Raw genomic sequence first — 17,583 nt, forward strand, 5'->3', positions numbered from 1 at the left:
TCAAGATCATGAGATAAGACAGAAACTGAAAACTGATTCGTCTCTGGGATGAAGAAAGAACAACACTGAAACATGACAACATGCAGGAACTAAGGGTGTCACTATACTGGGACGGGGGCAATCGGTGTCCAGTAACCAAATTCTACACATTGAACCATGTTTTTCTTTGTTGGCTTCTTGTTTAATCCCAAAACTCAACTGGCATGAGGAGAGAGGTGTGAGGAGAGGTGTGAGGAGAGTAGTGAGGACAGATGTGAGGAGAGTAGTGAGGAAAGTAGTGAGGACAGATGTGAGAACAGGTTTGGGGACAAGTATGAGGTGAGGTGAAATTGGGTTTAACGTTGTGCTTGAGAATATTTCGCTCATATGATGACGTGCATGCATCTGTATGTGTATGTGCAGCTGCTTGTACTAGCCCAGACTTAAGCTGGTTTTATAGTGCTAGCTCACCGAGATACCATGCCACAGTGAAGCATGAATACCCCACTCAGACACATTATACTGACTCCGAGCCGACCAGTCCTTGTTGTACCCATTAATGCAGAGCTCCAGGCAGGGATCAACAAGTGCCATATTTTAAGGTCGTTTGGTATGACGCGGTCGGGGTTCGAACCCGCGACCTTCCGCTCTCCGGGCGGATGCTCTAACCACTACACCATGGAGGCGGTCCGGGACAAGTATGAGGACAGGTATAAGCACATGTGAATGGAGGTGTTAGGAGAAGTATGAGGGAACATGTATGAGGGGAGGTGTAAGGAGTGAGTGAGTGAGTGAGTTTAGTTTTACGCCGCACTCAGCAATATTCCAGCTATATGGTGGCAGTCTGTAAATAAGCGAGTCTGGACCAGACAATCCAGTGATCAACAGCATGAGCATCAGCCTGCGCAATTGGGAACCGATGATGTGTCAACCAAGCCAGCAAGCCTGACCACCCGAGTCGCCTCTTACGACCAGCATGGGTTACTGAAGGTTCATTCTAACCCGGACCTTCACGGGTGGGGTGAGGTGAGGTGAAATTGGGTTTAACGTTGTGCTTGAGAATATTTCGCTCATATGACGACGTGCATGCGTGTGTATGTGTATGTGTATGTGCGGCTGCTTGTACTAGCCCAGACTTAAGCTGGTTTTATAGTGCTAGCTCACTGAGATACCATGCCGCAGTGAAGCATGAATACCCCACTCAGACAAGTATACTGACTCCGAGCCGACCAGTCCTTGTTGTACCCATTAATGCTGAGCGCCAGGCAGGGACCAACAAGTACCATATTTTAACGTCTTTTGGTATGACGCGGTCGGCTTCACGGGTGGGAGGAATAAGGGCAGGTATAAGGACAGGTATGAGGGGAGGTGTTAGGAGAAGTATGAGGACAGGTGTGAGACAGGTAAGAGGACAGAGAGGGACGAGATGTGGTTCAAGGGAAGGAATGAAGTAAAAAGAAAGGACAAGTGTGAGGACAGGTAGTAAGAGATGAGGTTCAAGGCAATGTTTGAGGTACAAGGGCATGCGAAGGGACAGAAGAAAGAACAGGTATGAATACAGGTGAGACAACGAGCAAGGACAGGTGACCGATGCGTGAGGAATACATGGAAACATGATGAAATAAGCAGAAGCAAAGCAGGTCCACAAGCAAGCTACAACATAAAGCAGTTGAATAACATGACACCTTCCCAGACAGGTAAATACAAGCAGGTAAACTAATAGGAAAAGCCACAGTGTAAACAGGCAAAGCATAGGTCAAAATGTTGCAGATGATGAAAGCTAATCTATACATTTCATGCAAACATGAAGCATTAGATGAAAATTTTCAACATTTCATATATCCAAACCAAAATAAAAAATGTAACAGTATTTGTGAAAGTACCCAAACTGTCGCCATTGAAGTAAACAACAGTGGCATTGTACAAAGATGCAGAAACTTAATGTAGAAACTACAAACTAAAATTCCATCTAAACACTGATATAGCAGCAGTTCATTCCAGCATGTAATCTAGGCCTCCATGTCTTTCAATGGCCGTTCTCCATGCAACACTAGTCCAACAATATCGCTGCTCAAACCTTGTGGGCCTCCGTGTCATCATCCTCCGGTTCACACTTAGAGGACATAAATATGGAAGTTGTCAACGTCCGAAGAAAAAATGACATCATATTTTCTACAAAACACTATAGTCCTGCCTTAGATGAGGTGGTAATTCGGCAAGGGAGATAACTATGTTGATAAGTACCATATTCTATCTCACACTGTAATTTAACTGTACTATTGTCCTACCTTTGATAATATGGTAATATGGCAAGGGAGATAACTGTCAATAAGTACCATATTCTATCTCACACTGTAATTTAACTGTACTATTGTCCTACCTTTGATATGGTAATATGGCAAGGGAGATAACTGTCAATAAGTACCATATTCTATCTCACACTGTAATATTATCATACTATTGTCATATCGTAAATGTTAATATGGCAAGGGAGATAACTGTCAATAAGTACCATATTCTATCTCACACTGTAATATTATCATACTATTGTCATATCGTAAATGTTAATATGGCAAGGGAGATAACTATGTGGTTAAGAACTATATTCTATCTCACACTGTAATATCCCGTACTATTGTCCTGTCTTAGATGACATGGTAATATGGCATGGGAAATAACAATATCGATAAGTACCATATTTCATCACACTGTAACATTACTCTACTGTTGTCCTACCTTAGATGAAATGGTAATGTTACAAGGGAGATAACTATGTGGTTAAGTACCATATTCCATCTCAGATTGTACTAATATCACTATCATGACCCAAAACAGAATGTGCGCCATGGAACAAGCACACCAATATCATGTGTTTTGAGTGAATTGAATCTAACTATCATTATTTCCTGGTGTAAATTCCTGGTTCTCAAGCAGAAATCAGAAACATTACAACAAACACGTAAATTTGATTCTTCCTGATGTCATATATAGTTAGTCCTAACCTGTACTGGGGCGGTGGGGTAGTGTAGTGGTTAAAGCGTTGGCTCGTCACGCCATAGACCCGGGTTCGAATCCCACATGGGCACAATGTGTGAAGCCCATTTCTGGTGTCCCCTGCCGTGATATAGCTGGAATATTGCTAAAAGCGGCGTAAAACCAAACTCAGTCAGCATAACCTGTACTGTTACAAGTCAGTACTGAACAATTACATAGATATATAAAATATGTACACAAAGGAAAGGCATAACCCTTAACAAAATAATACACAAGTTGGCACTTGTAAACTGTATGAATGAGTGAGTTTTGTTTTACGCCACTTTTAGCAATATTCAGCAATATCACAGCAGGGGACACCAGAAACGGGCTTCACACATTGTACCCATGTGGAGAATTGAACCCGGGTCTTCCGTGTGATGAGCGAAGGCTTTAACCACTAGGTTACCCCACCGCCCCGTATAGTGTATGAACAATGGTCACTATGTATGATGCTACAGCTGTATGAAGTGCAACAAGACATGGGCTGGATATCTATAGGTACAGCAAGATCACACAGGACGAGAGGCACGCCTAGACAGTAACCATCATCACAGATCTATCCTACTGTTGGATACAGAACAAGAAACAATAGCTTGTCAGAGATTGAAGTAAACAGTTCAAGGAAGGCAGTATTCTATATCAAGATGCAATACTTCAAGGATCTCATTAATTCTATATCAAAACGCAATTCTTCTTGGATGCAATGAATTCTTTATCAAGATGCAGTTCTTCAAGGATTTCATTAAATTCTGTATCAACACACAATTCTTCAAGGATGTTATTAATTCTACATCAAGATGCAATTCTTCAAAGATGCCATGATTCTACATCATGATGCAGTTTTCAAGGATCTCATTACAGAACCGTAACCTAAATTCGTGGATAACCTTGATTCGTGGATCGCAGTAATTATCATGCTACCTCGTTAATTAAGTCTCGTATGACGTCACGAAGTGGTACTTTTTATGTATGTACAATGCTACTCCTCGCTGACCAAAATGTTCCGAATGTCTGCGTTACACGTAAATACACTAAATCTAATTGTCAAGCACTGAGATAAAGAGCCCAAGATCACCAATGCCAAATACCAAATTTATTTGTACAAAATGTCAAGTAAAAAAGATACTGTTATCACCAACCTTCTCACATCTCGTCGTCATGCTTTCCTAGCTGTCAATACTTACTGCAATGGGCTGTCATACATAGTGATATATTGTAAATGACTACGTAATCCACAAAACAAGGTGACGTCACATTTTGTGGGCACACGAATGGGTGATGATTGCAAATGGCTTTGGTAAACAAACATTTCATCCACAAGTGGAAGATTAGGCATTTTCAATTTGCTGAATAAATGAATAAAATAATCAGTGAGTATACAAAATGAAACCATGCATTTAAAATATGATTTTCGCTGCACTTCCCTTATATCCACGAATCAAGGTTACGCGAGTGTAATTCTATATCAAGATGCGGTTCTTCATTGACGTCTGTTTTCTATATCAAGATATATCAAGACTGTAAAAATATCTTAAGAAATAAATAGTTCCAAATTTTATCTCAAGGAGGACAAATTTGCTGTACCTTTGACCCATTCTCTGCTAGTGAGACGACCACCACAAACAAGCCATCAGTGTAGGGGCTAGCCAGGATTCCTGCAACAGAAACAAACAAATTGACCTTCCGATAAACAAACTCTACATTTTTGTGTGAATAATGCCCACTTTTATCCAAAACACCAGCTGTGTAAAGGGGTGTGATACATGACGATAATTAGTTTCTTTAAATTAAAGAACAATAACTGCCAAAATATGATACTGGAAACAGCCAGTGATGATGTTAAATGTATGGTTCTATGTTGGTAACCCATTTAATTAATCTTACTTAAAATTACTTTCAAATATACACTGATGTTTTGACCACGTTCAAACGTGACATAAAACGATGTAGTGTCTGCAAGTTTTATAATGCTAATCCACTGAGATATCATGCCATGGTTTAAACTTGGTATGCTACTCCGAAACTTTAACTCTCTTTGGGGGGTAGCCTAGTAGTGAAAATGTTCCACATCACACTGAAGACCCGGGTTTGATTCCCCACATGGGTACAATGTGTGAAGCCCATTTCTAATGTCCCCGCCATGATATTCTTGAATATTGCTAAAAGAGGCATAAAACCAACCACATGTATCTCTCTTGACAGACAATCCATCCAACAGACCTCTAGATCCACAAAGGATGGTCTCTCTGTTGGAGAGTTAAGTATGCATTAACGGAGTGTGTATATGCATCAGTTGTTACTGCAAGCCAGGATAATGACTGACTGACTGACTGACTATGGTTCTATCGCTTTTAGCAATATTCCAGCAATATCACAGCAGGGGACACCAGCAATGGTCTTCGCACATTGTTCCCATGTGGATAATTGAACCCGGCTCTTCAGCATGACGAGTGAAAGCTTTAACCACTAGACTACCCCCCGCCCGCCTAATGGCTTCCTCACCTGTTATTTGTGAGTAGGAGAGTTTGTCCTTCACCTTGAAATCTTTCTCGTTAAGAACGTAAACATTCTTATCTGTGACAATGAGGATTCTTGCCCGCTGTTTGTAACCATGACGATCATACTTGCTGACTGCTGCACAATACTGGAATAAGTATCAAAGTAAGTATGATTATTCCACATTCCTGGAACCACAGACTTCTATGAAACTAAAGACACAATTTCACTGGCAATGGTACTAGTTGAAAATTTTCCAGAAATCTTAAGAATAATTCTCTTTTCAAGTTTCAGAGTACATGTAACATAATATTAATAATAATAATACAGTAGATTTGTTATGCGCCAAAACTCCAGGCACTTGGTGTCTGCTCATGGCGCTACACAAAATTAAAAAAACACTGCAGTAGAGGTGCTATATTGTCACTGGTATATCAATCCTTATAGAACTTTTGGAAGAGATGAGTCTTTATGCAGCTTTTAAAGTTTGTCAATGATGGGGATTTCTTTATTCCCAAGGGAAGATCGTTCCACAGAGTTGGGGCCATGTAAGCAAATAATCTCTGTCCATACTTTTTGAGGCGGGATTTGGGTACTTTTAGAAGTAACTGATCAGCAGATCTTAGTGTCCGAGAAGGTTCATATTTCTCAATCAATTCTGTCAGATAGGCAGGAGCTGTTTGATTGACACATTTATATGTCAATGTAAGAATCTTGTATTGGACTCGACATGTGAGAATATGTGAAATGCAGAAATAAGAAGCATTCAGGCCTGGATTGTTTAAACAGTAATCTCAGCCACCTACCCTGACCGTCTCGTTTGGCTGCTTCACATTGATGTCGAACATGCCGCTCTTCAGGGACTCATGGTGGGCGGCTGAAAGAAGCAAAATTGATCAAAACATACTTTTCCAAGACAAATCACAAATCAGAAGGGCTTGTGCAACAGACTGACTGAGTTTTGGTTTTACGTCGCTTTTAGCAATATTCCAGCAACATCACGCCAGGAGACAACAGAAATGGGCTTCACATATTATACCAGGAGACAACAGAAATGGGCTTTACATATTATACCCATGTGGGGAATCGAACCTGGGTCTTCGGCGTGACGAGCGAACGCTTTACCCACTAGGCTACCCCACCACCGTTTCTTTTGGAACCATAACACATATAGGCAACATATCTTACCAAGCCGGCTGTCAATAAACGGGTCCTTTACACTGAAGGGGTAGGACTCTTTCTTTCCCTTGAACAACTTCTCCGCTACCACCTTCTGCTGGAACTAAAGATTCAAGTTTTCATCAATATGGGTTATCATTGAAAGATAACATACACAGACACCATGGCAAGTTTCTTAGAAAAACTCCAAAGAAGACTAAAATGCCTCCTGCCTCACAGTTTATGAAAATGTAGATGATTGATTGATTGTTGTTTAACAGCCGCACTCAGCAATATTCCAGCTATATGGCGCCAGTCTGTAAATAATCGAGTCTGGACCAGACAATCCAGTGATCAACATCATGAGCATCAAAACATGGATGAAAATCTAATGACTTATTTCTCTACAATTGTTTATTGCCAAGTTTCCAACCATAAGACTGCAATATCGGAATCTGGATCTGATAATCCAGTGATTGATATTGTAAGCATTGATTCATGCTATCAGGGCACAATGACATTCAACCAACAGTGATTATACAGCATTTATACTGGGTGACTTTTATGAGCATATTTGAACAAAAATATCATGATCTTGTCAAAACTTGGATTATTTCTAACATTCTTATTTTCATACATTCGGAGAAATTTTAATTCAAATTGGACATTTTTGCGGTCATTTTCTGCAGATTTTGGGACGAATATCTGTATCTGAGCTGGCTGAGATAACATCCCTGACCAAGTCCATGAAACTGACCACCCGATCAAATAACTTGTCTCTTTCATGGACCATGGGTTCGCTTCATCATGGCAAACTGAACGTACAGATGATCGTAAGTCCCATACTCCAACACTTAATTATGGCAGCTTTAGAGCTACGATCGCTTTGTCAATGGACCCTTGGTGAGAAATACTTACCCAGCATCCCATGTGTGGGAGTATGTGGTAGCGTATTATATCCCAGGGTCCTCATTCACAAAGCGTTCGTAGTGTTATGACTTATCTTAACATTGCAACCTATCGTAACTCAATACTTTATCACAGGCTAACGAGTGTGGATACGTCCAGGATGCACTGCAAGTCTAGTTACCTGGAACTTCCTCTCCGCTGAGATTCTCTTCACATACTTGAGGACCATGTTCCTCATGTATAGCTTGTTCAGGATTTCTGATGTCTAAAAGAAACAGAACATGTACATAGGTGGATCCAGAGGGGGGTGCAGGGGTGCGCTCCCCACTTTTGTCCAGAAAGTTTAATAAATGACCATTGAAACTCTAGTGAAAACGGGTGAAAATTAACTGTGCACGCCACCATTTTCAAAAAGTTGTATCCACCCATGATGTAACTTTATCATAAAGACCTGATACTTTCGAGTAAGAAAAGGAAGAAAATATCAGGTCTTGAAAAAGATCGCACATCAATTAACCCTACCATAAAATATATTTATCAGGCACGTGGGCACTGCCCCCCTCCCCCTCTTATCATTGTTGCAGTGATTATTAACTTTTTTAATAAATTTAATAAATTTCAAATTTTAAATAGAACTAAAAGCGGACAACTAACATCATACAGGGACTTTTCAAATGAAGCTGACCATATATCACATTTACATTCTTTGAAAAAGTTTAATACATTTATACACAATTTGACTACTATAGTTCAGACAGTTAGATAACTTCAGACAGACTGCTTGAAATGGCTGTTGTACTGGTACTCTAAGCCAATGGTCGTTTATTAGTCACAAGAGGTAAAATTTTGATCAAATTGACACAGGAACACAAGTCATTTCAGGATGTCTAAAAATGAAAAGTGACAAAAACCGCAATTCAGAAATCCAGACAACTATTTATAAATCTTATGCCATATTTGTGGCACCTTAGTCAACTAGGACTCATTCTCCAAAGCCTGACTTCAAAGAGATATTAGAAATGGTGGCAAACCATGACAGAGAAATTCTGTCCTAAGTTAGTGATAGGTAAATGGACTGACTGACTGAGTTTGGTTTTACGCCACCTTTAGCAATATTCCAGCAACATCACGGCGGGGGACACCAGAAATGGGCTTCACACATAGTACCCATGTGGGGATTCAAACCAGGGTCTTCGGCGTGACGAGCCAACGCTTTAACCACTAGGCTACCCCACCTCCCCGATAGGTAAATGGAAGATATTGACACAACTTCTGAAGCAAATGGGATGAGATATTTATCTTAAAGGAATGGTAGGAGTAGAATCAGGTATAACCTCCACAAGTAGTTCCGGTGGCCGCGGCCACTTCTTGTCCAAGACATTCTTTGGTAGAGTTTCCCGCAGGCGCTGCAGGTAGTTGACTTTGGTGTATTTGATGAATTCTCTGTTCTCCTCACAGGCTGGCTTCTTGCGGAGAATGAAGCCCTTGATAAATCTGAAAAAGTGAGTGAGTGAGTGAGTGCCTGACTGACTGAGTTTGGTTTTACGCCGCTTTTAGCAATATTCCAGCAACATCACGGCAGGGGACACCAGAAATGGACTTCACACATAGTACCCATGTGGGGATTCGAACCTTGGTCTTCGGCGTGACGAGCCAACGCTTTAACCATTAGGCTACCCCACCGCCCCTAGTGAGTGAGTGAGTGAGTGAGGTTTAACTCCAGTCTGAATAGTAAACATCTCTAAAGAAACACATTACGATAGTTTCAAAAGATACCTTGTGTAATTATGTATAATGTTGTCATGGTTTTTGAAACGTTCATGAGTATTTGTATTCAAGCAAGTCAAACCTGTTGAATAATGGTGGTATAATTTACTCACTTTAAGCCAGTATGCGAATTATCTGGGGTGAGTGAGAGACAGAGTATGGTTTGATGCCAGTTTTAGTTATATTGCAGCAATATCACAGCAGGGGACACAAGAAATGGGCTTCACACACTGTACCCATGTGGGGAATCAAACCTGTGTCTTCGGGTGTGAGGTTCCAATCTTTATCCACCAGGCTACCCTACCACCCTCACAATGACATGAAGACCAACTGTGATTTAAAGTTTCCATTATATTTGTTTGTATTTATTTGAACATGTTCCAGAACTGTTGCATATTGTATTCAGAAGTAGAGAAGAAAGACCAAGACATGTGATTCCAGAGGGACTGGGATGGCGACTCACTTCCTGAGCGCCTGCACGGCCCATTTCCTCCTCTGCAGCAGTCTCTGTGCCGCCACACGGCGCCAATGGCACTGCAGCAATATGGCTGAAACAGCAAATTGTGAGTGAGTGAGTGAATGTGGTTTTACTCCGCAGAATGCACTTCTCCCACAATGCTTCAAAAATAATGAAGTGAATACATGTTTTTCAAGTGTCACATACAACCCTTTAAACAAAAAGATAGGTTTACTTAATGCCCAACTGGACACTTGTACAAACTTGCTTGCTTGACTGAAAAACCCCACTGGACTGGGACATCGGGCAATGGGTTATTTTCATCCCTGCCACTCTTTATATTTTCAGTCAGACTTTTATAAACAAGGCTTGCACTCAAAATAAATCAAAACATGAAAAAAAAACCTGCAGTGTTTCTTTTTGCATTTTTTCTTCACAGAATATCTGCTAAATGTTAAGGAAATAGTAAACTCAAAGATAGGAAGAAGCAGCTACAGAGGTTTCTGGAAAGTGAGGATTCAGAAGATGTATTTCTTGTCCTTTTTTCCAGTTGGTCCCATCACAACATTTTTTTTGAATATATTTTGTGGAAATCAAAACATTTTGCAGTTAGAACTGCTGTTTATAATTTCAACCCACCGACCTGAACTTTGGGGCAAAGAATCCATAAACTGAAGAAAGAAAATGAGACTCTGCCTTATCATTTTCCCAACTTGTAAGACCTCTGTCCATATGAGAACTAACTACTGCGTAACATGGCACTCACCACTAACTCTCCACTTGAGGTACTTCTGTCTCTGTGCATAGCCTTTGTAGTTGGACTGGATGATGGTGGCTGTGGAAGGAATCAAACAAGATAATCAACATCTGTAACTATTTGCACAAAGGCTATGACAATATGCTAGTTCTAAACATTTTGGATGTATTGTCTGCTAATCCTTACCAATGTCATGTTTCCTGACTTGGAAGGCATCCTCGGTGGCAAATAAGACACGTGGGAATCGGATGAAAAGTTTTGACCTGAAAAGAATGCAAAACAGAGTGAGTGAGTGAGTGAGTGAACAGGGTTTAATGGGGTTTTACAACAGGATTTCAGTTATATCGTGGCGTGTCAGACTGACGTGGGAGGAAAAGTGATGCAGGTCTCTGATAATTACCAAGTTGCTGTAACTCTCAAACAAGGCTGTTACGATTCACTTGCATATTTGGTGAATCGAACCGTAGCCCTTCATGAATTCAATTTGTTATTCATGGTCACCAGAACCGAATATTAAGAAATATTTCTTAAGGGAGTGTGCTTTACTTGAACCCTTATGTCCTTTTTCAAAGTGAGATATGCAAGAATGGAACATGTACTAGCCTTGCAGTAGCGCAAGTCATGTTAGTTTGCCATGGCTGCACCTGGTACTGTCGACTATAACTATTACATAAAAAAACAATCTAACAGAAGTTTTCTTGTAAGTTTACATTTTTGGCTATGGAAGCCTATTAGGGCCACTGACATTTTTTTATTATCTTGAAAATTCAAGATATTAAGTTGAAAATTCAAGATGCTTTACTATCATGAATTTTCAACTTTGTATCTTGAATTTTCAACTTAATATCTTGAATTTTCAAGATAATAAAAAAATATCAGTGGCCCTAATAGGCTTCCGTAGGCCAATAAAAACATAAGGATTTTATTTTTTGAGCAAGGAAAATTAATTTATATTTTTTTCTTATTCTTGAAAAAATATGACTGGCGGATCCGTAAAATGAGAAATAAAATTCTTCTGTCCTAAGTACATATTTTCTTACCCAATACTCATGATACATATCATATTTGCCACATAGTATATTCGATGCAGCCCTAATACGGTCCTGACAAATCTAGGATCAAACTGTGATTCAAACACACGATCTTAGGTTCCTGGAGTGCCTAAGGGATGCAACTCACACACACTGGCCACATCACAATCTGTTGTACATAGTGATTCAGGGTAAGAATAGGTCCTAAGCAACCTATGGTTTGGGTGAATTGAGTCACCTTTGGCGATGAGGGTATCTTACTACATTCAACCATCCATGGACTATATACAGTCCCTCAAGGAGTGAGTGAGTGAGTTTAGTTTTATGCCGCACTCAGCAATATTCCAGCTATATGGCGGCAGTCTGTAAATAATCGAGTCTGGACCAGACAATCCAGTGGTCAACATCAAGAGCATCGGCCTACGCAATTGGGAACCGATGACATGTGTCAACGAAGTCAGCGAGCCTGACCACTCGATCCCGTTAGTCGCCTCTTACGACAAGCATGCGTTACTGAAGACCAATTCTAACCCAGATCTTCACGGGTGGATTGTTACCGACTACACTGTCAAATAACAAACTTCATTGCACGTACTTGCCCATTCTGTAGTCGTCATCCTCGTACCTCAGGTACCGAACCAGCATAGCTACTCCATTCTTTGCCGGTCCATGGTATGTCGGCCATGTTGAGGGGGCACAGACACTTATACCTGACAAGGGTAGACGGTAACATCATTGTGATGATACATGTAAACCATTAACTAAAAGATCACCAGTACCTAACATTATGTTGAAACACAAATTCAAAATGTCATTTCAATTAGGAAAGAAATTATTTGCAGAATTAACATCTTCTTTACTCTCATTAGAATCAGATCTATTTCTCAATGCTGCTGAAGAAAGATTCAAGGACATAGCAGACAATCACGTTAGAATCATCTTTAGCCCACCAATCAGTGCACTGCTTACAAGATCAGGAAAGTGACTGTAACAGTGTGTTTTCTAATCATGCAACCTGGAAAAGTCCAGCATGTATTTCGAAAGACACAATTTTTGTGTCATTCAAAATCATAGTCTATCTCTTGCTTGAATGGGATAAACATTTGAGCAGACAAAAATGTGGGATGTACTAAAATACAAACTAGGCCATCTATTAGACATTCTAGAATGTTCTGCTGTTCAGTCTTCAAACACTGAATCAAGAACATGCCAAAATTATTTTTTGTTAAAGTTCAGTCATCAGTTTGAAACTAGTTATTTATGGGCTGGGAAAGCTGCTTTCTGATTGGCTAATGTAAGGTTCATGTTAATCATTTATCTGTTACTTCAAAAGTGGCAAAAGATGGTTTGGACTTGACCTGCATTGGGTTGTCCTCAGGTCTTAATTTAGCAGCAGGCAGAACAAAGATCTGAATTTATATGGAGTGTATCTGCTCTGGGCTGTGTATTCAAGGGGAGATCATCTGTCAAGTCATGACAGAGTTACTTCCCATATTGCCCAGTGAAATCTAAGATCTCCCTTATTAAGTGAGTGAACAAGTAAGTTTGGTTTAACGCCACATTTAGATTAAGGTTTTCCAGCTATATGACGGCAGGGGACAACAGAAATCTGCTTCACACATTGTACAATGTGGGGAAATCGAACCAGGGTCTTAAATGTGACGAGTGAACGCTGTAGCCTCTATGCTACGCCACTGCCCATCCCTCATTAAAAATGCAACAGGCCAGTTTGTTCTTGCTCGGTTTGTCAATGTAACAAGATTAAGTTGACGTCGTTGAACTCACCTCTTGAGGAATACTTCATATGGTCGCCTGTAGGCGAAGCCAGCTCGCCGGACACGGAGGTTTTCCATCAGACCCAGGTATTTCACCTGGTGGCTAACGATGCGGTCATCATACACACCTGTACCCAACACACAAAATAACAACATAAGCACCGAGCGATCAGCTCACACAAGTACTTCTTACTGACATTCATTCTTCAGGAGCAAAATGCATGTCTGGTCTCAGTGAATGAGTATCATAGCTACCCTATGAGTCAGTAACAGAGGCCGAGATAAGCTGCGTATCCAGGTAAAATACGCATAGAAAATTTCTAATTACGCATTGAAAAATAATTCTTGCTTACCAATCACGCATTTAAAATGTTAGATACGCAAAAAGTTTAAAACAAATGCGTACGGAAATATATTTATAAAAATCGCTTGCGTTATGAAAAAAGACATCGATTGCTATCAAGTTGTACCGTTAGTATAGGACAAGTGTTGTACTGTCAGTATAGGATGAGGTATTTTTGATGAAATCATTTCCATTATATTTAAGTTGGTTTTGATTAGGTATGACATAAGGCCGAACATACCTGCTTAGTAAACTTACTCAATGACATAATACTTAGGTGAGTTAAATGACTGAAATACGCACATATTTGAAAGCAGTGGGTAACGGAAAATGAAATACCCACTCAACATTCATAATACCCACTCCCACAAAATACAGAGGGTACAGTACCCACATGAGCTAAATCTTATCTGGAGTTCTGAGTAAGTGTGGTTTTCTGCCATTTTTAGCAATATTCCAGCAAAATCACGAAGGGAGATACCAGAATTTCTCACATTGTACCCATATGAGGAATCCAACATGAGTCTTCTACATGAGAAGCAAACATTTTAATTACTAGGCTACTGAACGACTTAGCAAAACTTGTTACTCTTGCCTTGTGTAAGAAAGAATATAACAGCGAGACGACACTAACAAACCAAGTTAATTCATATCATACAATGCATTCCCATTTCCAAAGCATTTCAGAAACACTGATATTCATGCAAATAGGCAAGACACTTAAGAGATACATTTGTACATAGAGGCAGGGCTCCAGATAATTTTTCAACATCAGGAGTACGTACTCCTTATTTTTTCAATATAAGAGTACTGGAAAACCTTAAGAGTACATTTAGAGTACTGAATGGAAATTAATGGAGTATCAGTAATCTTGTCATTCGTTTCATGTATGCACCACAACATTGCCACTCTTGTGCAAACAGGTCAATAAACAATAAAACAATACTTTTTCCGATAAATACGTCTGTAAATGATTCTAAGGCCGTACACCATTGCAGTGGTGCGTATCTGCTATTTTTCTCAAAAATTTCCTACCGTATCGTGCATATTTTTTATCCGTACATACGCCGGTACGGCCCTTATCTAGGGCCCTGATAGAGGTAACTGACAGCTCCTTAACCAATCGAAGCTAGTTAATAAGAGAAGATAAAGAGCTCTTTACCTGGCTGTTTGTGGTCATTAGGTTTGACACAGCGGACATATGACGGCTCCTTAGACATCAGAATATCCATCAGCTGAGCCAGGCTCGTCTTGAACTGGGTCGCTGCCTGGTAGAGACAATGGAGATTGATTAATGGATTGCACTCAGCAATAGGACCGCCTCCGTGGTGTAGTGGTTCGAACGTCCGCCGGAGTGTGGAAGGTCGCGGGTTCGATCCCCGACCGCGTCATACCAAAACACGTTAAAATATGGTACTTGTTGGTCCCTGCCTGGCGCTCGGCATTAATGGGTACAACAAGGACTGGTCGGCTCGGAGTCAGTATAATGTGTCTGAGTGGGGTATTCATGCTTCACTGCGGCATGGTATCTCCGTGGGCTAGCACTATAAAACAAGCTTCAGTCTGGGGTAGTACAAGCAGCCGCACATACACATACACACGCATGCACGTCGTCGTCATATGAGCGAAATATTCTCAAGCACGACGTTAAACCCAATTCCACCACCACCACCACCACCACCACCACCACTCAGCAATGTTCCAGCTAAATGAAAGCAGTCGGTGTATAATCAAACCTGGACCAGACAATCCGGTGATCAACATTATGAGGATCGATCTACACAATTGGGATACGATGATGTGTGTTAACTAGGTCAGCGAGCCTGACAACTCATTAGTCACTTCTTAAGACAAGCATGGGTTACTATGGTTTTACCTTGACTTACAAAACTGGGGGTCTAAGGGGCATTTTACGTGTTCTGGCTAGTAATACGAGGGACATGTAAAGTATTGGAATGGTGTAGTGTAGTGTAAGTTCAGATAATTACTTCAGAGCCAGGAATGAATCAGTGGTCATGTGGTCAATGGTCATGTGGACGGTGGTCAGGTGGACAATGGTCATGTGGACGGTGGTCATGTGGATGGTGGTCATGTGGACATGTGGACAGTGGTCATGTGGACAGTGGTCATGTGGATGGTGGTCTTGTGGACGGTGGTCATGTGGTCGGTGGTCATGTGGACGGTGGTCACGTGGACAGTGGTCACGTGGACAATGGTCACATGGACAATGGTCACGTGGACGGTGGTCACGTGGACGGTGGTCACGTGGACGGTGGTCATGTGGACAGTGGTCATGTGGACAGTGGTCATGTGGATAATAGTCATGTGGATAGTGGTCATGTGGACAGTGGTCATGTGGATGGTGGTCATGTGGATAATGGTCATGTGGACAGTGGTCATGACTGATGGGGGAAATACCAGACACAGATAACTTCTCTTCATGTATGGTAGACACTCACTGTATCAGGCCGCTTTTTGCTCAGCAGTTCGGCCGTGGGGAAACACTGGGAGGTTATTATATTGCCAGTTTGACTCATGGCCTGAAACACAACACAACACTCTTTGTAAACAAAATCATACCAGATCATACGATGACATTTCTCAAGAATACAGTTAGTCCGTTTCTTTGTTTGCTTCCGGTCTCTTGGTTGTGAAAATTGTGGATGAGTACGATCTAACAATACTTTGTCGTGTAATGACACACTCACGAATATTCCAGCTGTGCCACAACAGTAAATATCTACCTTGTCAAGGTATGTTGACAAGCCATTATCAGGCCACTGAGTCGGACAAACAGGGAGCTTGACACTCTGTACCCTTTGAATTGAATTTCAACATTCAGCTCAGCACATGACTAATCTAAATCTAAATATTCTGAATACAGACCAGCAGACATTTTAAAAGTCAAGTTTAGTGAGTGAATTCTAGCCATATCATGATGGAGAACTAGACTTCACATTGTACCCATTGTGAAATAAGACCCATAACAAACACTCACCTCCTTCAGATCCCTAAACAGAAGATCATTGTTCTTATCCAGAAAGCCTCGTACGTTGTAAGTCACATGACCTGCATAATGGATTAACCGGAACTCCTGAAACCGTGAGTGAGTGAGTGAGTGAGTGAGTGAGTGAGTGAGTGTTGTTTGTTTGTTTGTTTAATACCACACTCAGCAATTTTCCAACTACATGATGGCAGTCTGTGAGTGAGTGAGTGAGTGAGTTCTGTTTGTCCGTTTGTTTAATACCACACTCAGCAATTTTCCAACTACATGATGGCAGTCTGTGAGTGAGTGAGTGAGTGAGTGAGTGCTGTTTGTCCGTTTGTTTAATACCACACTCAGCAATTTTCCAACTATATGATGGCAGTCTGTGAGTGAGTGAGTGAGTGAGTGAGTGAGTGAGTGAGTGAGTGAGTGATGTGAGTGAGTGAGTGAGTGCTGTTTGTGAGTGAGTGAGTGAGTCAGTGAGTGAGTGAGTGAGTGAGTGAGTGCTGTTTGTCCGGTTGTTTAATACCACACTCAGCAATTTTCCAACTACATGATGGCAGTCTGTAAACAATCAAGTCAGGACCAGACAATCCAGTGATCAGCAGCATGAGGTACTGTTTACAATGACACGTGTGAACCAAGTCAGTGAGTCTGACCACCCGATCCTATTAGTCACCTCCTATGACCAGCATGGGTTGCTGAAGACCCAGATCTTCATGAGTCAGTGTGGGACACTAGTCAACACATCATTGCAAACAAAAAGGCATCTGAATTTGGATGAGAAAAACCAGTGGTCCGTAGCGTAAATGACCATCTTTTCTTCAACACAAATAAACAGAGTCCTCCCTGAACACTGTAGGTATCTGTAACGTTAGATCAAATCTCA

The 17,583-nt window shown here is 41.0% G+C and overlaps 1 protein-coding gene across 1 annotated transcript in view; it reads right to left on the minus strand.

Annotated features, from left to right (window-relative positions):
• LOC124277648 (unconventional myosin-Ic-like) overlaps nucleotides 1–17,583 on the minus strand; it is an 85,371-nt gene that overhangs the window by 8,362 nt on the left and 59,426 nt on the right. Inside the window, 15 exon segments of the mRNA XM_046713374.1 lie at nucleotides 4,600–4,670; nucleotides 5,518–5,659; nucleotides 6,318–6,388; nucleotides 6,700–6,793; nucleotides 7,760–7,843; nucleotides 8,913–9,072; nucleotides 9,809–9,893; nucleotides 10,569–10,637; nucleotides 10,746–10,822; nucleotides 12,186–12,283; nucleotides 12,285–12,300; nucleotides 13,376–13,493; nucleotides 14,871–14,976; nucleotides 16,168–16,248; nucleotides 16,707–16,802. Of these exon segments, the coding sequence (XP_046569330.1) occupies nucleotides 4,600–4,670; nucleotides 5,518–5,659; nucleotides 6,318–6,388; nucleotides 6,700–6,793; nucleotides 7,760–7,843; nucleotides 8,913–9,072; nucleotides 9,809–9,893; nucleotides 10,569–10,637; nucleotides 10,746–10,822; nucleotides 12,186–12,283; nucleotides 12,285–12,300; nucleotides 13,376–13,493; nucleotides 14,871–14,976; nucleotides 16,168–16,248; nucleotides 16,707–16,802 (1,368 nt within the window).

Source organism: Haliotis rubra, unplaced genomic scaffold (genome assembly GCF_003918875.1).
Source record: "Haliotis rubra isolate DU_JTF1 unplaced genomic scaffold, ASM391887v1 Scf225, whole genome shotgun sequence".
NCBI classification, from domain to species: Eukaryota; Metazoa; Mollusca; class Gastropoda; order Lepetellida; family Haliotidae; genus Haliotis; species Haliotis rubra.